This window comes from Centropristis striata, chromosome 3 (assembly GCF_030273125.1).
Source record: "Centropristis striata isolate RG_2023a ecotype Rhode Island chromosome 3, C.striata_1.0, whole genome shotgun sequence".
NCBI lineage: Eukaryota > Metazoa > Chordata > Actinopteri > Perciformes > Serranidae > Centropristis > Centropristis striata.
In genome coordinates this window covers 15,685,163-15,712,805 of record NC_081519.1, presented here as the reverse complement: position 1 = coordinate 15,712,805, position 27,643 = coordinate 15,685,163, and the positions used below count along the sequence as shown (strand labels likewise).

Below are 27,643 nucleotides of genomic sequence, written 5' to 3'. Positions count from 1 at the left end.
CCTCAAACTCACCTAACCTGGGGAATTTCACCAAGTTGTTGAAAAAAAGGTCACTGGTATTGGTTTAGTATGCATACACTGAAGAGGAGACAGGGTGAAAATTAACTTGAGGTGTTTTTCCATGTGTATGACTGTGTGGTGTAGGAGAGGTGCTGGGCTGGCTTACCACAATAAAGTTAGACTTTTCCACTGCTCTGAAAGTTTACATTGGCAATTATCTCCTTATTTTGGACAGTTTCCCGTTAGCAGGAGATTCTGTCGCAGAATACTTTAGACTTGAGTTGCCCCCAAAAGCATTGGAATTTAATCTGTGTGTGTGAGTGTTTATCTGGGAATGATGTCTTTGCATCCCACCACAGATCCCTGAGGACAGGCATGTGTTCAGGGCATGGCCTGGAGTGATATAGCCCTCCCCTGAAATCTGATGGGCCACCCCATTATCCTAAAATATGGCCAACTTTACTGACTTTAGGAAGCTGTGTGCTGTTTTAAAGGTCATTTAAAAATTTGGTAAGTTTTTGTCATGCAATGATTTTTGTTATTTCTGCCTATTGTGTTTGAATATTTCTGCATATTGGGGCCCCTTAGTGGCTTTTTCTTTGCATAAAAAAGATAGGACTTGAAAGCTGAGTCTCTTGTGGATTCAATGATTGGGTTGACCTGTCAGTCCTGGGACTGGAACCGATGACACGTTACAAGCCCGATCTATAATCACAGCCTCATGAAACTTTATAACCACACACTGCAGATCTAGGGTACTAAGATGATGTATCACTTTTTCAGGTATATTGACAATAAGGGGGTTTCTTTGCAGCCTTTAGAACATAAGTGCTCACTATACAAACACCAAAAAATGGGATTCTTGCAAAAAATCTTCATAACAAAAAATATTTTTTATATCACAGTATCAATTTTTCTATGGTTTCTTAATGTGGTATTTTGGAGGGATTTTTGACCATATTGATATTGATATTTTCAAGTGGTCAAAAAGTATGTACATTTGGCAAAAAGTCTTATTAAAAGTCTTTAAAAGATTATTGAGCATTAAAATGGTCATCATGTACTGCAATCATACTGCAAGTCCAATAACGTTTAAAAATAAACAGACCCCTAACTAAAACACAGATATGCGACTAGAACCACTTGACACACAGGGCTGAGCTCCATCTCTAATTAATCTCCAGGTCCCCAGCTTTCTGATGGTGTTCACTACTTCTATGTGCCATCTACTGTTGACCTGCTAAAAGTCCCCTGTCCACTGCTTAAAAAGACTAAAATAGGTCTATGTTGGGCCTGTAAGAGTAGTCATTTTAAATTTTTATCTTCAATAATCTCAGTAGATGTGGGCCACACTATTCAAAAAAGTCTGAACATGTTGCTGCCCTGAAGGCATGGGATGTGTCTGTGTAGCCACACACAAACAAAAGAACACACACACACACACACACACACACACACTGCATCCACCAGCAAAGCCACAGCTCATTAAGGTCCCCCGAACGTATAAGAGGCTGAATATTTATAAGCCTGTGTGTCTGAATATGCGTGTGTGTAAACGTGGATGACAAAGAGCGAAGAGAGAAAGACTTTTGAGAAAAAAATTGTGACTCTCATTTACAGGCTTTCAATCATTGTTTCATGACAATATGTGCAAACACATCTCTGCTATGACTTCTGGCTGTTAAGGGGCAATCTGGTATCATCAGATGCCATATGATTATCACAGCCATATCACAGGATTTTGAGTGCTATGATAGGAGTTCTTAAAACACATTTTCTTTGATTTTTGCATGCCATTGCACACCGCAGTGATAAGCTGAGCTCAGAGCAAGTGCTACAGAAATAGGTATTGGAGTATAAAGTGCGACGCAGCCCTTTTCAGGCAGACAGTTGGCCTAGTGGAGTGGTCAAATAAACACAAGACTTTCAGCCATGAGACTGTGGTAATGTCCTGTGTGCAGGGAAAACCCAATGTTAATTTTTTTAATTTTAATTTCTAGTTTTATAAATGAACTTTTGGTTTTGTTACATTGCGTGTTTATGTTACTTGTTTAGATCATGTGACATCACATAACGTTACAACATCACAAAGTATATGTTTCCTTTACAAAACCAAGCAGTTTTGTTGGTTAAACATAATCAAGTAGTTTCGTTTCCCTTTCAGACTGCTGTTTCAAGCCGCAAAATTTACGCCTCTGTTTTTTCGCCTGCAATCTGAATGCGCCAGAGGCTGTGTCCCGCCTTCGGATGTAGTAACAGAGACGTTAAACTGGAGAGACTGTTTGAAGTAGGATCAATATGAACCAGTGGAGCCGGCAAGACAAAAAATACATGGCATATGTTATTTCTGCGACCAACACCCGGATAATAGAAAAAGAAGTGGACAGTAATATCAGAAACACGCCTGTCACTTCTCCGACAGTAATCGAATCATGTTTAGCAAATTGCAGAACAATTTTGCTTGAGTATGTACAATCTGTACTGTGAGAAACCGCACGACATGCAGTTCTTCCGCTATTATTGTTTTATCTGTGAGACGAGACATGCATTGGTTCCTTTTCATTTATAAAGGCGACATGCCACCATACCTCAGCACTTTATTAAACTGGTCACATTGTAATTATCCAACACGCTCTAGTGATTGCTTAATGCTAAATGTTATACAAAAAATACAAATAGACAAATACTGAATTCGGAAAAACTGCTTTCAGTTTTTCTGCTGCATCGAACTGGAACATCTTACAACATTTACTCAAACTCAACACAATTATAACTAAGGGCCAGTTTAAAAGTTTGATAACCAATAACTCTGTGCTGTTTTGTGTTTTCTCTGTACTCTGTTTTGTGTTTTCTCTGTACTCTGTTTTGTGTTTTCTCTGTACTCTGTTTTGTGTTTTCTCTGTACTCTATTGTAAATTGGTCAATGATTCCTCGAGAAAATAAATAAAGGATAAATGAAATGAAATGAATGCACTTGCCGCTGCTGTTGCTCATTGTACATATACAGCAAATACATACTGTGCTGTGCTACTGTGCTGCATTTCCACTGCTCTGTTACACGGCACTACCGTCTCTCCCACTTCGTTCCACGATGCCAGATTGCAATGTGAATGGACGCCAATATTACACCATTGTGCAATAAGTATGAATGTCCTAAGGTGAAATGCCAGCAGAGGGAATGGGCTAATGTTAACCACGGCGATGTGATGGTAATTGTCACTGCCACATGTTTAAAACAGAGATCATGCCAATGTTTCATATCATTTTAAAGCCACTTAACTGGGAGTTAAAAGATAAAAGCTTAAAATTAATAAAATTGACGTGCAAAATGTGGTACACCTTCCTATGAGATCACATTGCAAGGGGGGTTAAAAGATCTCCTATTAAAGCACTCACTTATGTATTTATTACAGTAAGGTGAGTAAGTCGTACCACATTCTGACAAAAAACAAAACTTTTAGGAATTGCAATTACACAAGCAATAATATGTGTAGAGGTTTGGTTCTATTTGTCTACATAAATAACACTATGACCTACAGATGAAAGTGGAATAAATGATCGCTCTCTTTCACAATAATTAACACATCAAACTTCTGGGCAGACTCAGAGGTCAGACATGGTGATTGTCGCATGATTGTTTTCGCCCTGTTGATGATCAACGCAAAAATTACCTTGTAGGACAGTGATGTTAGAGGAGAATATTAATATGTTTGCTTCTTAGATTGTGTGAACCATCTATGTAGGCTGCTGCTCTGCTTTACTGCTGATGTCTGCAGTCTGAGCTGAAGATATTGAGGCTCGTGTTCCTGCCTGCACACAAAGGCATTAGAAGATAATCATATTTTAAGAGCATGGAAAATAACTTGTACACACAGAATGAGTCAGGCTAGAAAATCCATCACAATAAACGCAAACCATTAATTTAGTTTGTCAGTACGACTATTAGAACCCTGTCACTTCTTCCCGTTTGTATTCAACGTTTTTTTTATTTGTGTTTAGACTTTAAGTAGCCATAGGGCTACAGAGTGTGACGACACAGCCGGATGTGCTTGATTTAATGTGGGGAGGCACACACTCCACAGTTTTTGTGTTTGCCAGCCGCATGGTGACAAGTGTGGTGCAGTGAAAGGGCGATGTCCCAGCAGGGCACTAGAAAAGAGGGCAGGGGGTCAGTGGAGAGCATTTTGCATTAAGTAATCATACATTGTGAATTCGTTTAGAATATACAATGTGACAAAAAAATATATAAAAAGGAATACATTTGTTGCTCAGAGATTTCAAAAAGCAGAGTAAACAAGTATTTAGCTGATGCCTAATAATGTATTCAGGTTTAATGAGATGCAAAATTCAAAGGCAGCATGAATGCAAACAAGGCCAAATGAAACATATGAACAGATGCAAAGAGACATGATTGGATTAAAATTTTACTCCAGGCTGCATGAACTATGGTGAAGATGCTTAATTTGTAGACATCTTAACACAAAAAATAATAATAATTGTAACTTGTATAGCGTCACTGCTTTAACGCACATGGGAGCACACAAGGAGAGGGCCAGGAGGGGAAAAAAATGAAAAAGATGCACGTATGTCTGGTTTTAAAAAATAAAGATGCACGTATGTCTGGTTCTGTTTCATAAATCTCTATCATTGTGGAACTGGGAGCACATGCATGAGCCTTTTTTCTACACCCACTAAATTAATGGATACAGCCATTTGCATATTGATACTTGTGCCTGTTTTGCACTCATTACACCTGTTGATGTAAATAAAGGCAAAGATGAAATACAACTTCACCATGTTGTGTGTGCACTGTTTTTGTGTACGTATCATGGTCATAAATATGAAAAGTCTTAGTCTCAGTCTTAGTGTCACATACATACACACTCACAGAAATAAGAGCATGTAAGCAAAACTCTGTACTTCAATCATATAGTTCCTTCGTGCACCTCAGGAGCTCAGCCAATTTCAAATAAGGAGGCAGATTATTCCAGAGCCTTGGCCTGACTGTGGCAAGAGCACCGACTCTTGTCCAAGTCCGTCACAAGGGATTACCAGAAGCCTTTTTTTATAAAGATTTGAGGGTCTAGTAGATATGAGAGCAAGAAATTCTGTATGCATAGCATATAAACGTCTAGTTATGCAAAACACTGTTGACAACTGTGGCATGAGTAAGAGGCTAATGAAAGACATTTGATGTCTTTTTCAAAAATACATTTTAATGGCTCTTTACTAGAAATTTGAGAGGTGCAAAGAAAAAGAAAAAAAGAGAAGTTTCTATTATGGGTCAGATGAGGGTTACATGGTATCTAGACCACCAGGAAATACAGAAACCACTGTTTCTTAAAGGTAGCTTCCTGCAGCTTTTACTATTAGTTACCTTCCCCTACCTACAGGTGCTAACACTGCTGAAATATACAGTAATTCAATAAAAAGGCTGTCTTGACTCATGCACCCTGTACATTTTCTACACCCACTTATTATGTTGTTGTTGGTTGCTGGAGCCTACAATATCCCAGCATGCATTGTTACAGCACACAAAAACACATTTCTAGTGTGTCACAGGGCCAACACACATACACACACACACACACACACACACACACACTGTAGTCAAAGACATTTAGAGTTTCTATTACAAAGCCCTTAAAAACCTGTGCTATTCATTTTCCTCTGATAATGAAAGGATATGGTACGATTCCACCATACCCGCAACAAGAAACTAATGTCCTTGCATTAGAGGTTCAAAATTGCTGCAGGCAACTATAAGATTCCCTTAATAGGCTGCCGAAGACAGAAGGTGTTAAATTAGCTCGGGAGCAGATAACACATTTGGTTGTCCTGGTCCGAGGACAAGACATCGCCGGAATGTACAGTTCAAACGATGTCACATTTCAGGAAGGTGATTATCGAATTAAAGCATAAATGTCGATCAATTATCACATAAACCAATTATTGCAAAAACCTGTGAAGGACGTTTTCATGGTGCATAGAGACAAACTGGAAGTCATCAACCACACGTTGTTTGTGTGCGCGTGTGTGTGTGTGTGTGGCAATACATGTAAGAAATTACATGTAATGTGATCTATGACAAAATACACAGGGATAGTGGGTCAGATGGGTCAGTACTTATTAATTAATAATTCCTAAATGTTCACTTCCACTGCTGAATGGAAATTCTATTAGAACATATTTACATGCTTTAATGTGCACAAAACATGTTATCTTTAGTCTGTCTGAATATACCTCTGTTCACATTTTAGCACCTGTGCCTTAAAGCCGATCTCCCAAAGAGGTCCAGTCTGTTCTGATTGGTCAGTGTTTCCGGGGGGGTTTGTATCTGCACCGTCATTGCAGCCAGAGAACAACTGTAAAAGCACTGTAGCAGCACTTTCTACCTGTATATAGTATCGCTGTGACATCACAACCTTACAGAAGTCCTCATGGCTCGTTTAAAGGTTTTAATTTTAAAGGTCTTAATACAGGCTGTGAGTATTTCTCAATGAATCGAGTGTTTTGATACTTTTCACAGTATTTAAAAAGTGTCTCGACTTGCTTTATAATCAAAAAGACATGGAGATCTCACCTTCTACAATATATGACCTTTAAAGCCAGGTGTAGACTTTGATTTGAATATCATAAATATTTTAATCTCCTGAAACCATGAATTAAATTAATCTTTCTCACCTGGAATTGATTGTGAACACCAGGCTCATGGTTCAGTGACAATTAAATATTAATACACGTCTGTGAAACTCTAAAGGTTGCTCTGAGAAAGAAAGACGTCAAATACTTTGCTTTTTCCCCAAAGGCCATTCTGTCTCTCTGCTTGCTTTTTCCTGACAGTGGCATAGATACTATTAAAACCTCTTCACTCGTATATTCTTTGGAAAAAGCACCTTTCCTGTGTGTCTGTATGCGTGTGTGTTCGACCTTTCGGATGTGTAGAAGAACATAGAGCCTTTTTTAAAATTAGATTCTGTCAGTGTGTCTGTGACAGTGGAGATTTAAAAATGATGCCCATATTGTTTCTATTATCTCTTAAGATGCACTTTTTGTTTCTGCTGCAGGTTAAATAAGCCCAAGTCTTACCTGAGCCCGGCCCACTAAAAATAAATATAGCCCGAGCTCGACCCAGATTGACTCAATGTCTCTGGGCAGACCTCTAGTAAGCATCCGCTCGGGAGGATATTTGGGGCTTACAACTTCTCTGTATAAGCCAGTTAAACAGGCTCATCATTATCAGCAATATAAGAAGGTGGTGTTCAGTGATGGTGTTACGGCCCCAGCCGTATAGTCTGTAGTTGTGCGTGTGTCTGTGCGCATGCGTGCGTGTGTGTGTTTGCTCCCTCCCCTCAGACTGCTGGAGAAGGATGATTGGAGCGTTCCGGCGACCACGGGAGCCAATCAGATTCGGCAATTAGTGAGCCACATCTTTCAAAAGGCTGGATGGAGCTTCAGTCAGGAGCGGCTGGATCTGTTGTGAACCGTCGCCCAAACCCTTGTCTGTGCTCGGCATTTCGTAGTATTGAATACTGTGTTTAGTTGTAGTCGTTCTTTTGTACTGTGTAACAGTTAAACTGACCCTGATCTTTGTTGTTATATTATTTTGTTAAACCTTTGGCCTGAAGGGTCCTTTTTGTTTGTATATCTTACTGCTATTTTATTTCTTATTAAAACACCTCTGTTAAAACCACTACATCTGGTTTATGTTATCTCCTTTTACCCCTTTAAGAGCTGGTGGACGTAACAGATGGCGGTTTGGGGTGATTGGCTGCAGCTGATGGGGAGATGCTGTGGGGCTGCAGAGGAAACTGATATCTAGGTACACACTTGTTTGAAGATGGTCATCTGGCAGCTAAGTCTCAGTGGAATCCTCTCACTGCTACAAATAAAAGATACAGTTTGATGTGCTTGTGCTGAGAGGAATAAATATAATAGGTATTGAAGCCCCAAACATTATAATGCTTATTAAATGAAGAGAGTGGGCAGTGTACATTTCTAATTTGCATTTTTGCCAAAAAGTAACTTGTGCTGCTCAGTTAACGCATCCTGATGAATAAAAGTGTTATTAAACTGCTAAACTTTTGGCCATTTTTGACCCAAAGGTCTCAGGAAGAGGTTTGTTTTTAAGAACAAAATTTCAGAAGTGTAATTTTCTTTAGTTCATTTGTGATGCATTCACATTAAATCTCAAGGGCTCAAAGGCAACTTAGATCAATAACAAATTAAACAGTTACAGATTTTACTATTTTTATTTATTTATTTATTTTTTACTATTTTTGGTGTTGTTTTGTTGTTTGAAATTTACTGTTAAGTGAGCTCGGAGATGAAAATAAACAGAGGCAAGTCAGTAGTCTGCAATCCATTAGCAGAGTTACAGCTGTTCAAATCAATACATTTATATTGATAATTGATCAGATGACAATGTTCGGATGTAAATGTGGTCACCCTCAATGAGAAACCCACAGACAATTATCACCTGCTCTGCAGTTCCCTTCAGCTAAATGGACCTTTTTTATCGTCTTTCAGCTCAATGTTTTGGTTTTTATGACCAGACAGTTTACTGACTTAGTTCACTTGGTGCCATCATCTTTTTTAAAGCAAGCATCTTTTTACTTATAAAGTTCTGATAAGCTGTATACACTCTGCTCTTCAAAGTTAGAACACAGAAGAGAATTTTGCAGCTTAAGACCCAGATATTTTTTTCTGGGTAGGTGGAAACCAAACGGGACTCTAAATGGATGTTAATTTTGCCTCATGTTTAGCTTGCTCTACAGTATAATTCACAATATCACAAGATCACCTGAGGATAATCTAAGGTCACAAGATCACAAGTTTACTCAAAAATCCATCTGGTCAGACTTAAAGTAATGTGTTTGTGACCAATCAACGTCCTGTGACGCTATTGAGAGGCGACTCATTGTTCAAAACAATAATGGTGGTTCCTAAAGTTGTTAGCATAGATGTTGACATAGCACCAGAAATATCCAGAAATCCAAGTATTTCTTCATTAAAAGAAGTGTAAAAAAAACAGCACTAAAAGCTTTTTTGATGAAAAAATGGATTCTCCTGAGTTTGATGCCTTTGCTGCTCTGATTGGTTAAAATTTTAACTTTTTTTGTAATTTTCTGAACAGTTTTCAATGAAAGCTTCTGTGTATGAACTGTATATCTTTAGATTGAATAAGAAGTGTTTTATTTGTGGTAAAGTCTTTTTGGCGTGTTTTAATTTGTGAGACAGTCAGAGGAATATCAGCTGAAGGTCACCCAAGAGTTGAAAGCCATTTGTACTGAGCAAGGCCTTACATGTAGTGATTAACTGGGAATCCTTGGTGGGAGCGAGACGTGAGCTGTGTGTAAACATTCTGTCATGCAATCCACACTGACTCTGTCGTGTTGAGTGAATTTTTCATAATGCAATAAAGCTTACCACATACCGCAGCCTACACAGTTCACCATTCAATGTCATCTGAATCAAAACTGCATCAGTAGGGCAGCAGTTAACATGATTTAAATTAAATACAGCATATCCTATATTACTTTCTCTTGTGTGAACACCTTGTGTCAAAGCACTTTGTTGCTTGGAAATGGAAGCTGTAATGTAAGACATAAGTTAGGATGTACAATAAATGTTAGAAAAGCAGCTTTGTTTGTGTTTTTCTTCTATTATGGTTTGCATATTTTCTATTTTTATCAGTATGTTATGTATATTCATTACTGCACAAAAAATGATGACATATTGCTTTGGAGTGGAATGCCGCATTATCTTCAACAATAAGATGCCAACAGAGACATTCCCACCTAATTAATAACTAATTTCTCTGCTGAACTCTTCCATGCAAAGTGCTCTGTGCTCCATCATTTAGCTTCAGATCTGCTGCCAGAGAGGGAATGCACTCCTGCTCACAGCAGCACCTTTTCATCTCAGCTGAGCTGGTGATGTTAGAACGGCTTTGCAGTTGCAACATTCCTTCACATTAAACACTGATAACAGAGCTTTTGTCAAGAGCATTAGAACTGCAGCCCGGCAACTAAACATTTAGGCTTGGGAAAAACTTAATTTAAGGAGGGGATATATTTGGTTTCAGATTAGTAAAACTTCTGTCTATACAGTATTTACTGTGTAAGATAATGTCCATTCATTACAGCACCACACTCACCATGGTATTTCAACGTCTACTGCCTACTTACAGTTGTATCCTCATCATGATAATTCTATGTTGGAGAAAGACAATCTTTTCCTGTTTATGAAAAGATTGGGGGGTACTGAGGTCCAGCCAGCTACTTTATTAGACATATATTAATTTTTTCAGGATTTTCCCTCTCATTTTTACACTCGGGCGCAGCTGCTCATTTTTCACAGTGCCTCACCAAATGAAAAGAAGAAGAAAAGCCTCTCCTCTGCTCCGACAGACACGCAAACACAGACATGGAACGGAGAGAGGGGCCCTTAATTGAGAAATTGAACCAAATGAGCCGAAGATAATGTTTTATTAATTAAAAAGGACAAAAGCGATATTTCCACCTGCTTTGTCCTCACTGTAGTTTAACTGAACCACAGCCCACTTGTAAGCTGTGAATAATGACGAGCAAGCTAAAACAAAAACTTTCTTTGTGCAATCTGTTTATCTTAGTTGTGCAGCCTTTGCCTCAGCGTCAAACTTTAATTTAACAGTTTTAAATGTCCTATAAATGCTTTTGTATTTTTTAACTATTGGATTACCATTCATCAAACTAATGTCAGATGCCCCAGGGGTTACCCCTCATAGGGGGGTGCCAGAGATAACAGGGGGTGGACCAAACTTTGAGTTTATGAGGTTGTCAAAATAATATTTGTGTATGTTGAATTAAAAAAAATGTCTGTTGGACCTACATATTTTGGTTTGCTTTTTTCAAATATTAGGCTGTTTTGCAGTCCACACGTCTATGTCCTCTATCTTTGTAAGGAGTTCAGATATGTACGGTGGCCCTGAGAGCTCACAGCGCTGAAACTTAAGAAAACACATGCAAATACACAAAACACAAGGAAATTGAGAAAACTTCTTAATCAATTTGACAACACAAGCACAGCATTTAGAAAACGCGCTGCAAAGACGATATTTCAAGATAATGAAAATTTCAATGTTCAATGTGCTAACCATAGACTGTATAAATAAGGTGCTAACGTTAGCGGCTGATGATAGCATGCTAATGTTAGGAACAGATCATTGCATGCTAACGTTAGCAGCTGATCATAGCTTGCTAACGTAGTAAGCCGGCAATCGATAGTGTGTTAGCGTAATTGGGCTAGTTAGACCAAGACAAACTCGCTGCCGTTGAGAGAGACCAACTCAAATGTGTATCATTAATTTATTTTATTTGTTTATCTCTATCTTATATTTTATCAATGTCCTTGAGGGCTTGGCTTGTCATAGACATAAGTAGGGGGTGTTCCAAGGAAAAAAGGTTGGAAACCACTGCCCTAAATCATGTTTTATATTTAAAAAAAAATACTATGTAATGGAACCTCCTGTAGTAATACTTTTTAATGGATGCTATTTTTTTGAGCCACGAGAAAAGGCCAGAACATGGCCTGGAACTGAGCTCAGGCTTCTTTTTAGCCTTTTGCAGTGTAATTGATTTCTATAAATTAGGTTTTTCAAAAATCATGAACCAGGTCCTTGAGCACACAGTCAGAAATTCACACAAAAAATATTAGACTGATGATTTCAGTAATATGTAAAATTAGTTGCAGAAGGACACACACACACACACACACACACACACACACACACACACACTCTATGTCTGGCAGCGTAATCATCTAATATCAAAAAGAGGCTGATTGCATCCTTTTATATTAAAAGAAAACAGTTAAAATGAGGTGAAACTGAAGAGGGTTTATAACATTTAGAGATCACCCCTGAAACTAAACAGAATGGTGTGATTAAGGGCAGATTTACTTTGGTTTGGTATCTTTAAAGCAGCTATACTCACTGAGATGATAGCAGACAGTGTCTCTATGGCCCCGGTGCTCAGTGTGATGTAGGGAAGAATGTCCTCAGCAAAGCCTGCCGCCCGAAGGATCCCGCTGGTGTAGTACCATATCTATGAAATATAATATTTATGAATGCATTTCATAAGTGAGCACTCATAAACTGATGACCTGAAGCACTGTTGCTGTGACACAGCTTGCAGTAACATGTCTCAGCTGTCAGCAGTTAGTTTCACTGAGACACAATAAGCCTGAATAACATCATCAAGTCACTGTCACACTCTCATATTTACTGGACTCTTGTGACAGGTCTGATGGTGATGGTGGATGGAAATAAAGACTTTGAGAATGATCTAAATTAAATTTCTGTCTTCTTGGAATGAAAATGTATGTAAATGAAGTCATGGTCATATCTATGATAATTCAGATAAGCTTTGTTATTTCTATCTTTGCATTATATTATTGAAAAGTCTATCAACCTATCAAATGTAAAAAGAAATTTAGCACAAATATTGTATTTTATTATGCTCATCCTGAATATTAATTTGAAGATAAGCTAAGAATCCATTTGCATACATTACATACACAGTCATACATGTCAGTCAAAGAATAAATGTGTTTGCCCACTTTAATTCAGAAATTTCAAAATTACCAATTTTTGCTGCATTATTTTTTTGTTTGTAGCGCCTGAATAGGCATATGGCATTTTAAATTGCAATTTAAAGCTAGTTAAGTTTCTAATTGTTAGGTTATTTTACAGTATTCCTCATGGAGATGGAATTTACCGATCTAAAGTCAGTTTGTCTTTGTTTACTGTTGACATTCCCTCTATTTAAAGTATCAGATGGCAGTAATAAGCAGCAACTGTTCTCTTCATGCAGGAGTGTTCCTGCATCTCGACCGAGAAAGTCGGTCCTGTAATTGGACAAGTCCCATGGGAATACCTGCAAGGTTTTGTTCTATCATCACAGATCAACAAGCAAGGAGCAGCTATTAATGATAACAAGATGTAGAAGATTATACCTTGCATTGAAGAGCCAGTTTTGTTCACAATGAAAACCTGGGTTTTTTGGTTTGGGAACACACTTTTCAGGTTCCGAATCATTTTATTTTTCAGTTTACCATTAGGTGCGCAAACCAGAACGGAACCCATTCAACGTTAGAGAACAATGCCAAACAGTGACTTGTCCATGCCCATGGTCTCATACACAATGGTACTGGGTACAAACCTAAAGAGAAACATCCATTCTAACTGAAGAAACTGGATTCACAAGACCCCTATTATGATGAATGATAATATTTTAACATTATTCTTTTATAACAAAAAAGCAACAAAAACAATTTAAAACAGAATGTGATTTGCAAGCATAACCTTTGAAAATAAGCAGAGGAACTTATTTTTAAAGAGACCACACATATGGGGTCACACCTGTGCATGCAGAGACCCATGGGGCACTGCTATGTGCTGCTACACCTGAGCCACTGACAAGCAGTCACTTTGTCACTGATAAGTCTGCCATTAACTGTTAGTCTTTGCCCTACAATCATACTGCCTGGCAGACTTTCTGTCTTTCACAAGTTGTAGATATAGATAAAACTAGAAGACTGAAGAAATGCATTGGCACCAGCCATGTGTATGGACCACAGTAATTAGTCCATTTGTGAACCTTGAAATTAATTTTTCTTAACCTCAGCCCTCTTAACCTCAAAATGGCAGATGGAACTCCTTTTGCCCAGCAGACCAGTCCAGACTGGAAATCTGCCAATTCTGGCAAATGCCAGATGGGCCTGCCCACCTAGAGGGCCTCAAAGCTACCACTAGCACTATGGGGAGAAACACATTCTGGAAAGAAAAATGACCTGCTGGCAGCAGCCACTTGTTGTTGAAACAGCCCATCTGATCAGGGGTTACACAGTTCCAAATTGTCAATAAGATACCAATAATGTAAGGCAGGCAGTGGTGCCAACTTTCGTCACATCTGTCGTCAATCTCGACACTTTCTAGAACAGAAGTGCTCAACATCCAATCTTGGAAAAATGCTATTCTTGCAGAAATCTCCAAAATGTCAAAACACCAAATTCATAACCCATAAACCATATTTTTTTATGTTCCAAAAGGTCTTGGTATCTTAATGTGGTATATTGGAGGGAATTCCCAAGTGGTCAAAAATGGCTGAATTTAGCAGCAAAGTCTCTGGAATAAATGGTTTCTCCCCAAAATTCACATCAACCAGTGAGACACAATTGAGCATGGGCATGGCCACTTTTATAAATAACTTGAATTAATTACATAATAAATATTAAAATTGTATTTCCGATTTATGACTAGAACAACTTAACACACGCTGGATCTTAAATTAAACTTCAGGTTCCTAGCTCTCAGATGATGTACACCATCTTTATGTGTTATATATTGTAGACCTTTTTATCTACTCCTGAATATCCCCTGTCCTGCACCCTTCTAATGAAAAGGAGGCAGAATGGTTGGGAATTTAACTGAAAGGGTGAGAATTGCTTTGACTAGGTCACTCAAGGACAAGAGAAGACACTTTCACTTTCCTGCCATGGATCTGTCCACTTGGCACAAAACTGATTGACATTCTTCAGGTGTGATTTGAGGCAAGACAGCGCAACTACAAGAAGGTCTCCTGCTGATATCCAGCCTGTTGCTCATGTACTTTGGTTGAAAGGATGTATATCTATATATACGACCACAAATTAATTTTTGGAATGTAAAATTAGAAATTTCTGAATTTTTAGATAGAAAATAAAATAACAACAATAATGTTTCCTCAGTATATAACACACTGTGAAACATGAAAAGGTTCCAATAACAATCTGAGGAAAAGTGATATAAGAACTGCATCTTACCGCATTGAGGCCACAGAGCTGATAGCAGGCCATGGTAATGATGATGGTGATGAGCTGCCAGCGAACAGCTGGGCTCCTCAGCAGCTGTAACACAGAGGCAGTGTGTAGGTTGTCCTGAGCCCGAGCCTCCGCATGGACCTCTTCCAGCTCCTGGGACACATCTTTCTTCCCCAAAAACCTCTGGAAGGCTAACACACATACACACACACACGCACACACACACACGCGCGCGCACACACACACACACACACACACACACACACACACACACACACACACATACACACAAGATCCACATTTATCCCCCAGCAAATGAGGTCATATTCTCATAAATGGTGCAATTTGTTAACAACTGAACGCCCACTTAGATTAAACTGGAATCTACATTTTGTAGCTTTACCGAGTGAGTGAATTCCTGTATCTGTGAGATGTATTTTCTGTTTTCGAACTGTGAATTATGCCTATTTACATTTGCCCCCATGATTGTTAAGGGTCATTCAGCCTTGCAGCCTCCAGGTGATATGCGATAGGTGAAGCTATCAAAAAGACTTTGTTTGTTTCTATGTCTAAGTTTATGTTGCTAAAATGTTTGTTGTTTTTAAGCCAATTTTTTTTTCACTTAAAGTGGACATATTATGCTCATTTTCAGGTACTTATTTGTGTTTTGGGTTTCTACTGGAACATTTCAACATACTTTAATTTTGAGATTAAACCTGCATTCCGCTCTCTCTGAGACGTTCCATTTTAGTACCTGTCTCTTTAAGAAACAATCACGCAAAACTACAGTCTGGTCTGATTGGCTTGCAAGAAAAAATATTGCATAATATGGTAGTTCTCAAGGCTTCCCATGGCTTGAGATACCCAGATGGTAGGGGATTCTATTATAATGAGCCTTCATGTGAAGAGGAGCAAAATCTGAACAGCTTGTTGAATGCAATGTTTTCTTATCTAGAAAGCTCACAAAAAATGACTTGTGAAAACTGGGTTGTTTTGTTTCCAGTAAGTTTTTTTTATAACATGCCAAAAAAAAAACATCTGTGCGAGCAACTTTGTTTCAAAGGTTCTGTGTGGTGGTATCAACCTACACTGGAGTTAAAAGACAATGTTTTGAGCAGGTCTCAGTTATGTTTATATATTGTGATTTTTCACTTTCTTTCAAAGAATTGACTTTGTAAATTTTTGTTGAAGATTATAATGCATCCAACACATTGGTTGGGCCTCAGGGATACGCACACAATCCATGTTGATGGGAACAATAAATATAACCTTAACTTCATAAACAAAAAAAGATGACAGGATCTATAAGTGTAGTTAAACACATTTGTGGCGTACCTCAAGGCTACAGTCTGGGCCTGTCATATTCTCAATTCAATCTTATTGTTATCTATATCTACCAACCACAGTGATTAAAAAAAAGTCTTATTATTAAGCTTAATGTAAAAGAAGTTGTCTTTATGGGTCACAGGCACAAATTATCCTACAGTACACATGGCAAGTGTCATGATAACAATAACTTTCATTAAAAACCCTGCCCTACTTATTGTACTTTTTTTGTACAAAAGATATAAATTGGAATATATTCTTCTCTCAGTCAACGGCAGAAAAAACTCAAATATACACACATTGCATGTGTGCAGAGCTTAGCTGGTTTCAGGCAGTTTTTTTTGTTGTTGCAGCATGGCTAGTTGAAGGTTGTTTGGACTTTGGAACTTGAATGTGATGAACTGGAGGGAAAAGGTTGGTATAAAGGGACCTTCCCCACTTTAATCCTCTCTCTCTCAAGGTAAGTCCCCGGGGTTCTGGGAATTTGAGGTGGAAACAGGCTAAGGACACCACCCAGAATAGCACATCTGTATACACTGACAGGGACTAAAAGCAGGCCGCAGCAGCCGTATGTGGGGGTGGTAAGCTACACAGTGTGAGCAGTGACCATAAAGAAGGCAGGAAGATCTGACAAGCCAAGCTAAAGTCTCCAGGGTGGCATGTTGCAGGCATGAAGAGTGTGTAGGAGCAAACACACACTGCTGCAGTACACCAGACAAGACTCTGATATTAAACGTCTCAGACAAGATCATGCATGTATTTTTGTGACACACAGAGCAGGAAACGGATCAGGTGAACCATAAAATATGTTCGGGGGGCATTCTGGTGGATCATTGGTAGAGCGCATACCACAAAGGCTGAGTCCTTGTCTCAGTGGACCCAGATTCGAGTCTAGCCCGAGGTCCCTTTGCTGCATGTCAGCCCCTCTGTATCCCCCATTCATTTTCTCTGTCACTATGAAAATGCCCCAAAAATCTCACAATCTTTAACAAATATGACCAGGAACCAATTTATCATATAATTCCAATTGGAGGTGAATACAGCACAGAAAATATGTGTATCCACCCGGTGACTCTGATATGCTCCTAAATGTAATGGGTTGTTCCTTGGCCCATGCTGTACCTTTTCACCGGGTTTTATTTTTTTAAAAAAAGGTCAGTAGTTTTTCCATCCTGTATGGAGGCGAGGATGGAAAGGACGGATCCAGAGAAGAAAAGAAAAAGGCATCATGCTGAAATGACCCTCTGTTACCAGAATATGCTGCCCACCATGAGATCTTACCTAAACACAATTATCCTCCAGATTACTACATGCAAATGAGCATTAATTTGCCTCTCCCTGCTGATAGAAACTATGGAAACCTGCTTTAATCCAGAATCATACTGGGCCCGTCACTGTCAGTGTCATGACATGATATTAATGTTCGGTGATGTGCAGTGAAGCATTGACTTTGTCCCCAAGGAGGCAACCCATTTTATTTTCCCTGTAGGAGGACAGCAGGGCTCCACTCCATGTCACTGTTGTGGCCTGAGTACTCACAGCACACAGCAGCCTGACTGACAGACTGCTCGAGGAATCATTCTACAACACTGCCGTGCTTATAAGAACACCAAAACTGGTGTTTAATATTTAAAGAGTCTAACAGGGGCTGGAGGAGGGGTTAATGTGGAGGCATTTTTGCTGGAATTTAAATGGAAAGAATTATTCTATAATTTTGTTCCTGTCAACAAGTCCCACGAGAAGACCCTAGCAATAATGCAAAGTCAATAATTTCAGCCCCAAGGCCACTATTTCCCACTTTGATTTTATTTTTTAAAGGTTACAGATATAATCAATCAGCTCCGGTTTAAAAAAAGGCTAAGAAATGTTCTGAAAACTGCTGAGCGCTGTAGTTTTTAGTGTATTTTACTCATATATAGGAGTAGTGTATTTGTACACTAAACATGTTGTGCAATAATAAGTTGTCATGGGCACCTGGACTGTGTATGACTCACTGATTGACCCAAAATGAACTCCAGTGGCCATCTGTGTAGCAATGATAAAGCAATGGTGGTATGATAATATTTGGTCCCAGTACTAGCAGCATTATAATCATGACATTAATTAAGAGACCACAGTTTTATTTTTATTTTAGATGCTCAGGTGAGGGGCTTTGCCCAACTAAGTAATTTAATAAAGCTGTGTGTGTGTGTGTGTGTGTGTGTGTGTGTGTGTGTGTGTGTGTGTGTGTGTGTGTGTGTGTGTGTGTGGGTGATCTTCAAAGTCACTTTGAGCCTGATCAGGCATTACTAATAGTTCCAAAATCTCTAATTTAAAGATGACCGGGCCTTTGCTGTAGAACTCCCTGCCCCAGGAGGACAGACTTACTCTTTTCCTAGAATTCCTTTTATTGTTTGGCTTTTTCTTAAGTGAAAGTGTTTATTGTAACTATTTAAACTTTAGTTATTATTTTATAATGTGAACATTTCACTTTGAAAGATGCTGTATGAATGACGTTATTATTCTGATTATGTGATTCCTTATTTACATTTTTTTTAAACAGATGTCTTGAGCCACACTTGAATGTGTGATTGTGAAGAAAAAAAATGGGCTGCAGTTCTGACACAAAGGTTTGCAAAATGCAAGACTTTCTTAAATCAGATGCGATTTATCATTAGCATAGAGCCGTTTACAATACCAACCCTTTAATGACAAATGCCATCAGTGGCAGGTCATATAGCTGGACCTGGTGCTAGTTAATGCTGATTCCATGAATAAGTTGATGGCAGGCCAAAATTAAAATCAGTTGTTGTTTGGTTGAATTGCTCTGTGGACAGTTTTTATACATAGCTGCAGCTATGCAGTGACCTCTCCGTGAGGTCGCAGAACCACATGGATTTCTTCCAACTAATCAGCGAAGATCAGTCTACGTCACAGATAGTGACACCATGTCTAATCCAAACACCTGACCAATCAGTATAATAAAAAATATAATCATAGTAATATATAATACATATACTCATAATAATACATATAATCATAATAATAACTCAATTGACCTTGATTTGCAAAATAAAAAAGTCACAAAAGTAAGAGTTTTGTAATATCCTCCACACTTCAGGGTTGAAATGTTCAATGTCTAAGTATTTCAATGAGTGCCCTATAAAGGGCTTCTAAACATTAAGGTAAATGCTGTATACGTATTGGATCAGACTGGTTATGGGCAGATACTTTTTTAATAGGTCTCAGTTTAGGATTGGAGCCAAAAAAAACTTTCTGACATAAATGGAACTGATTTCACTGCTGATTTTGGCCTTTTTATCAGGGTTTGTTTAATACAAATTTGAAAAATATCACCAACCTTCTCATTTAATTAGCTGGTTGATTCTTATATTTCTGCACAATGACTCTTAAAGGTTTTCTCCAACAATAGGTAGCAATGGTGAGGGAATTTGATAAGACAATAATGGGGGAAATGACGGCAAAATAAATGTCACAGGGAGTCGGTTATTTCTGAAACTGCAAAAGAAAAAAGAAAATTGGCATCCTGCCTTGAGCCACTCTGACAAAAACTATAGAGAGAACAGAAACAAGCACACACTGTAATGCACGAAGAGCTGCGGTTGAATTAGTGTGCCGGAGTGAAGCCTCCTGAAATTAAGCACATTTTGGCAATCACGCTCACAGCGTTTAGTGAACTAAACTATCTCATCTTCAACCTTTGTGACCTTTAAATGGAGGCCATGACCACTACGGATATACGACATGACACAAGATGAAAAGGGGGGGGGGCAAGTGAACATGCTGTTCCTGTCTCACACTGTATGATGATGATAGGACACAACAGGCCCACCCCTCAAGATCTGTTTATGTCGACAACAATTCCCCAACACAGCCCTGTAACACGAGCCAACAACATGGATCTGCAACAATGTGCAGACTCGAGCCAGCAAAATATTGGCTGGCAGTAGTGGGAAATATGTGTCTGGGTACAATGCCTTTTAAATCAAACACTCATCTCTTCCTCAAGGAGCTTTCACACAACCAGTCACATTCACTAGTTGTCTAACCACAGACAAACATGTTTTCAAGCACATACCAACGCAGCCCGACAGCAGTTAAATATATTCAGAAGTCAGAAGAACAGACTTGTTATAGTTGTCAACTTGATGTGGTTGATTTATAAAGTTCTCTTCTTGCCTACTTCACTTTTTCTTTCTTTTGTTAGTTATAAAAGAAAAGAGAAATGATGCAAATTTCTTTATTCCTAATTTGTTGAACAGACTCAAGGTTGGAATAATTTATTTGGCAAGAGCAGCTATAAACAAAGACAGATGGCATAACGAGAGAAGGAGCTAAAAATAAAAGTGCTCCATCAAGAGAAGGAGAAGCACAGTCCTTGAATTCCAAACCCTTAGCAATAAAGTTTGAAGATTAACTAAGTTCGAGTTCGTTTCATTACAGATATTTATCATAAAAAGCATCGTTAAGCGTGAGTGATAACTTTCCACACTTCATGTCATAAAATCATGTCAGTGTTATCAGCGTTGTATTGTGATTTTTGGCATCTGATAAGCCTTTAAACCAACAAGTCCTGTAACCCCTACGCCCCCTAATATGGTCACCAGGTGTATTTAATAAATTAGTTCGACACGCCCTCCTACCTAAATGTAATTATCAAAGATTTAAACATGTGGTTAACGGTTACTACTTCCCCATGAGCCCCTGAGGCTCTGTGCAAAATTTTGGCCGATGACCACTCGGTGGCGCTCTTTAAATTGAAGTATTTTATATCTCCAAATCGGTTGGTCAGATTAACACCAAACTTGGTATACTTATTGTCAATGTCCTCCTGAGGATAACCCTTGAAGGTTTTATTGATCAGCCCCTAGGTGGCGCTCTGGTGGCAGTCTAATTTAATATTTGGCACTGTGCCCAGACCATAAGACTTAAGGCAATGAAATTCATAGGGGTGGTATAGACTGGCCCCTTCGCGGTGCGCATGCGCGAGTCTCTGCGTCGTGCGCATGGGCGAGTTGCACGCACCCCGACGGCAGCATACCCCGACACGCGTGTACTGCAAGGGCCCGTTCAGTACTGCTTGTTTAATTTTGTTTTCACACGGGACACAAGCCCGTTCTCCTGGGTGAATAATCTGACCCATCCACCTCCCTCCTGCCCCGAGTGTGACATCCGCCATTTAAACTCTGCATTGTTGACAAGCATGTACACAAGAATTATATTGACGTTTTTGAGGGGAGACAAGTCTGGTATGAGATGCATGAGAGGCTTTCCATGAACTCCAATGCAATCCTTACATTTGGGTCATAATAAGTTGCTTATACAAAGAATCTATGGCAGTGTTTAAGTCATAGATCTGTTAATTAAACTAGATTAAATTAGATCTTATTTCACATCTCACCGTTACCTGAAGCGACCCCTTATCAATGCAGACTTTTGCCTTGCTTTTTTGTCTTGTTTTCTGTCTGAATATCAATAATAACATCTTTAATATATTTCTACTCCCACACACAAAAGAAAGGATTACGTTTTAAGTCCAATTTCGTGCTTTCTAATATATGGGCACTGCCCCCGAGCAGTTCTTAGGCAAAAACTTTCCCCCCTTAATTCAGTTTAGTGGGCGATGTGCTAAAATTCACCCTGAAGGGGATATCAGTGGTGTAATCACCATGTATCATTCTTGACATTTTATGATGTTTCTATCAGATATTGTTTTGAAGTGTGACATCATTATGAGACATCATAATGTCTCACATGTGTGGTGAATACAATTTCATCAATTGTATTTAAATGTCAAGAATGTTTTCCCTTTTTGTTTTTTATCATGAGAAAGCCCGTCTATTGCATGAGAAGTTACAGAAAGTTGCAGAACATACATAAGTAGTAAGGTAAAAAAAACCATCAGATTTTTTAATTCTAAAATCTTCAAAACTGCAAAATATCAGCCTTCCTTTCAAATGGATTTCATCACTTTATCATGGATTCTATGTATGGTATAAAATAAGAAACAGGATGTTCCACATTACAGAGAACACAAACAACCAAACCTTAAGAGATTACCCATCTATAATGTACATCAACATCAAAGATCTCAAACCACCCCAGAGTGGAAGCAGATCAAAGTCACAACTGACGTCACATTTCTGCTACATGCCTCGCTAACACAATGTGGTTTGAGCTGTGCCTCTGCTCACATGACTCACATGAAGTCTCTCAAGTACAATTTTTAGTTTCAAGACTGCATAAAAGCTAATTCAGCATACTTTTAGTCGAACCACTGTCCAAAACAGAGAGTTCAGAAGAGAATACCTTGCTGACATTACAAATGCCAATCTGATGAGCTTTTAAGAAGTCTTGTTTTCCCCGTGGCATTTTTTTCTGTCAAAAACCTGGTTCCCAAATCAGCCTTTCAGCCTCTGTTTCAACAACAAAGTTTTTTTTTTTTGTTTTTTTACATACAACAACAATCATGGTAAACCCACACAGTTGATACATACTGTATAAATTAGAGCTGATAACACTTTATTTTTATTGATTAAGTAAGTAAGTAAGTAAGTAAGTAAGTAAAGCAAGTAAGTTCATTTATGGAGCACTTTTCACAGATAAAATCACAAAGTGCTTTACAGAAGGAGGAAGCAGAGGTCCAGTCAGTCGAAATAACTCCCAACACTGTGGGTGTGCAAAACCTGTAATCATGTATGTATCTGTAATCATCATGTATATCATGTAATCATCATAAATAGAGGAAGCTAAACACTATAATGCTGCAAAGCATACAACAAAATGTACTTTACACTGCTGTGAAAGCCACTGAATACATTGCAATATTTTGAAATCTCTTTTCTTTAAAAAAAAAAAAAAAGAATTTATTTTTAATGTTTTTTTACATATGAAATGTAATGTAAATGAGAAAGGCAGATGTATTCAGAGGACTGCGCATGGATTTTATATATATACTGTTATATGCTGTCGGGACAAGATTTAAAAGGTAAAAAACAAAAGCAGTAAAACCTTCAAAGAGTGCCCATTTATAATGTATGGACATAGACATCAAAGAGTTTAAATCACCCCAGAGACGAAACAGATCAAAGTCATCAAATGTTTCTATATGCTTCGTTAACACATGCAGTTTGAGTTACGCCCAGACCCCATGCTGTTCCTTCTTATATCCCAGCATTTTAACATTCAACAACATCACACAGTAATGTAGTTACTCCAACAAAGTCTCTGAAACTAATTATGTTGTTTGAGCGACAGGAATTCTTGAGTTTCAAAACTTCCAAAGACGAGACTGAGGACACTGTAAGAACTGTGACTAGAGTCATAAAACATGGAAAGATGATTGGTCCTTCACTTTTCATTTTTTAAAAGTCTTCACACCAAACACTGAACTTAAAATCTTAAAGCACACGCAGTTAGAGTAGTTGCTCTGAGAAAAATTGGGACAAGAGCCTAAGAAAAAAGGGACCCAAATGTTTCTGCCGAGCATGCTTTTTGAGATTAATGGCAAGGAGAGCATATTTAATCACACTTAAAGAGACAGGATCCAGGGTTAACAGAGGGCTACATTAGAGCATACATTGTAATGAATTGGCGAGGGATCTAATCCCTGAAAAGGGGACAAACTGCTAAAATGTTTATTAAAAGCTAACTCTTTATGGTCAGACATAAACAGTCACTGACCTAGATCTGGGCAGGAATTGAGGAAAAGTTATTAGAATTATTAGATTGCATAGCCTTCCAAAACTAAAAAATACTCAATGCAGATTTGGTTTTCTCAACAGACATGTGCTTGTGTTTCTGAACTGCATGTCTGAAAGAATAATCCTCAGTCAAGATTGAACATTTACAAGCCAGAAGTTTGATCTATTATTTATTTATTTATAATTTAAGACTCTAAAACTTTTGAACCTGCCTTTAAGAGTTTTGCACACTGAATCTCTGTTGAGAAAACTGAACCAAAGCAAGTGTGAAAAACTGTTAAAGCCACACATCTCAGAGATGGGAAGGTAATGGAAGGAAGGTAATAAATGAGTCTGTGGTCTTGATAAACAACTCTGCTAATCCCCTGCAGATATACTTTGGTAAATTATTCAATACAGTGTCACTCTTATCCCTGAAATCCTTTTTGGGGGATGGGATTGGTATAGACCAGAAAGTTGCTTTGGAACATTACAACATGTATTTAAGACATTAAAGTTTGGTGCAGCAGCCTGTTAGCAGCCTGCAGATGCATTTGAGTGAGAGGAATGCCATCTGTTTGTGCATAGAGTACCTCTTTCTGCTCCAGCCTCGTCCCTCCTCTCTATCAGCAGGTAGCGAGGACTCTCCGGGAGGAAGGGCAGCACAGCCAGCTGCAGCATGGCTGGAAACGCCAGGAAGGAAAACAGGTAGCACCATCTGGTTTCCTGCAGACAAAACATGCACAAAAGAAATACATCAAAGCTGCAGAAATGGTATGTGATATATACAATGTGATAAAAAGAAGCCAGACAAAACTGATGCTCCAGGAACGAGTGGATGCACCTCATTCCTGGAAGCGTGATGATTATCATTTTAATGCAACAGAACAATGAGTTACACTGCTGATGGAAAATAGGGCATATGCTACAGGCAAAGCTTTGTGAAAGCCTAATGTAAGACTTCAAAATTATGCATTTATTCATGCATATGTTTCCTTAAGAAATCTAAAGAAGGATTGGGTCTCTGAGCTAAGGGCTGCATTAACCAGTTACTATTTGTTGGTTGTGGACAGTGGATGTTTACGGGGAGATAGCAGGTCAACAATAAATGCCACATGGAAGTGGTGGACATCATCTGAAAGCTGTGAACCAGCTCAGCACTGTGTGTCAAGTTGTTCTGGTCAAAACGTCGGACGACAGAGGACACATTACCGCTTTGAAAATTGCCAAATTAGCCTAGCCCGTTTTTTCTTGTTAGATGTTTCAAAGTCACTTAGACATAGTGGCCAAATGGTTGAATAAACATTTAAAAACATATTTTAGTTTCACTTTTACAAAAAAAGGGAAATGCATTGTTTTTTCCAAATTTTACACCCTACCTCAGGAATAAATAAAAATCTTATCTGATTATGAGACCAATGCTGTTTAAATATATTCTGATCCAAACATCTTCAGATTTAGGAATGCAGGAAAAATGTCTTTTGTTTCCGTATTACAACTATGTTATGAAGGGATAAAGACCGCACACTGCAGAGCAGACAAATAGCCAAAAATAAGTGCACTTCTAGGGATGCTGTTAGTCTTCCAGGTTCTCTTAGTTTCATTGTTGAAAACGAAATGCCTTAAAGACTTAATATTTATCAAAGCCTAATAGGTTAATGAAAGCTGCTATTAAACATGGTCTTTTTGGTGTTTTTCTGCAGCAACAACAACAACAACAACAACAGACCACTTGAGTCATTCAAGATAACTTTGTATTCTGAATCAACGTTCCTGAAAAATACAAGTTACCTGTTTTGTTTCTCCAAAATGTTCTGCCTTAAAAAATAAAATCCCATTTGATATTTGAAGTATTCCTTGAATCAACCAAAATAAAAATCAGACTGTGTAGTCATCATTCTCTTGGGCTTTTTATCAAATCTAAGAGGAGCGTGAGGAGCAGTCTGTGTGGATTAATGTCACCACCAGTATGGTGATGTGACTTTTGCACTAGGTGTGGATCTGTGCATTTTGGCTTTAAGTAGGTTTTATTTTTATTTTTAAACATTAACGTCAGTATTTCTTTTGTCACAGAAAAATTCAATCTTGTGTTTTTTCATTGTCATACTATCAGTGTGTCGGTGTGTTGGCCCACTGCTTCTGCATGGAGCTCGCCACTAACCACTTGTAGACAGTAACCTTGTGTTTTTAGATTACTTAAATATATCTGACTTCAGGAATATGTAGGACAATTTTGTAATCTTGCAACGACAGCTGTTGCTACTAACTAAGAAAATTAAGAAAAATATCAAAATGATAACAAACCAGGAAAACATCCTCCCAAGCTAGTGTTTCACCAACATAATCCAGCATACAGTCCCCCAATTGGGCAGAAAACTCACCAAATCTACCAACACCAAAAGAAATGTCACCCCAGATCCAGTAATTTTCAGCATGCTGTGCTAACCAATCAGGGGCCTGCAGGAAAATCTGACCATATTCCACACAAAGTCGGCTGCTGACTGTAGGCAGCGCTTTGCGTTAGTTATTATATGTATATGGAATAATGTATGATATATGAGATTTACAATTGAAATGAATACACACACATACACAAGACTACAGTAAGTATTATGATTTTTCATAACTGAAATTGCAGACCACATGGCACTGGTCACCACCATCACACACCGTAAAGGATTCTTAACTTATACACGACAAAAACCCACAACTTACTGTGCATGTGGGCCGCATACAAAGCATTTGGGAAGATGACAGTACCTACAGCACAGCCCCATCTATATGGCAGATCTATGCTTCATGATCGCAATTGAGCAAACAGGAGGCAGACATTTGTAGTAATGCAGAGTCAGTGAAAAGAAGGTGCCCTTTGGAGAGAAAATGTCAGCTCTCAACCCATAAGCAGTCTGTTGGGGATTCAGCTGCCTAACCTTTACTATGTGAAAAAATCAGATCAGACTGTCAAACTTTCTAAAAATAAAAAAAAATGGAATTAACTTTTCATTAACAAAGCTGACATATTCAGCTTGAGCTATAATTTAACTGCACATTTGCAAGGTACACCGTGTGCAGGTCGGATCCACCAAAAAGTCATTATACTTTAAGGAGTAAAATATGTTCTGAACTGCAGTGCCGGAGTGGAACTAATTTTCAGCCAAAGTGTCATGCCTCAGGCCATCTCACAGTTCACAACCTATGAGATATATTATTATAGCTAGTATAGCTATTATTATTTTTACTATGGATAGTAAGTCCACTATAGTGAACTCCACATTGCTGTTCAGTGTATTCTTTTAACACATCATCCCTAATACAGTGCAAATAAATGTAGCTTCACAACATTGATTTATTTTTCTATTCTATTTCTTTCACATCTTCCAGTGTTTTTTCCTAGCTGAAAATACCAGGTGCTCCTCTGAAAACAACTGAGATTCACAGTTTTTTCTCAGTGGTTGTGCCTGTTGAGATTACTTGTGTGCTGCTCATCTTGATTGCTATGAATGGCGATTATGTTCTTATTAACACTGAATGTAAGATGTTCATGCTTGCCTTTGTTGTAACCTAACGCTAGCCCAATGACACTAGCCTGTATCTCACACTGCAGTTACACAAATAAAATAAAAATGAATGATACATGTTTTAGTTGGTCTTTTTGGTCACGAAAATCCTGCCCCCAGCCCCTGATATAAGTTCGAGACCAGCAAAGAGTCAGTGCCACTCTGGAACCAGTTTTCCTGGCCAAGAGCCAGTTCTTTGGCTGTCGAAACATGAGGAACTGGTTAAAAATTAAGCAC

At 38.5% G+C, this 27,643-nt stretch overlaps 1 protein-coding gene across 3 annotated transcripts in view; it reads right to left on the bottom strand.

Moving 5' to 3' along the window:
- Positions 1–27,643, bottom strand: part of slc2a9l2 (solute carrier family 2 member 9, like 2) — a 122,898-nt gene that overhangs the window by 52,635 nt on the left and 42,620 nt on the right. For all 3 annotated transcript variants that reach the window (XM_059328582.1, XM_059328583.1, XM_059328581.1), the window contains exons 7-9: positions 24,443–24,575; positions 14,845–15,032; positions 11,976–12,086 (exon numbers count right to left, since the gene is read on the bottom strand). In XM_059328582.1, coding sequence (XP_059184565.1) covers positions 11,976–12,086; positions 14,845–15,032; positions 24,443–24,575 — 432 coding nt within the window. The remainder of the gene's footprint in view (positions 1–11,975; positions 12,087–14,844; positions 15,033–24,442; positions 24,576–27,643) is intronic.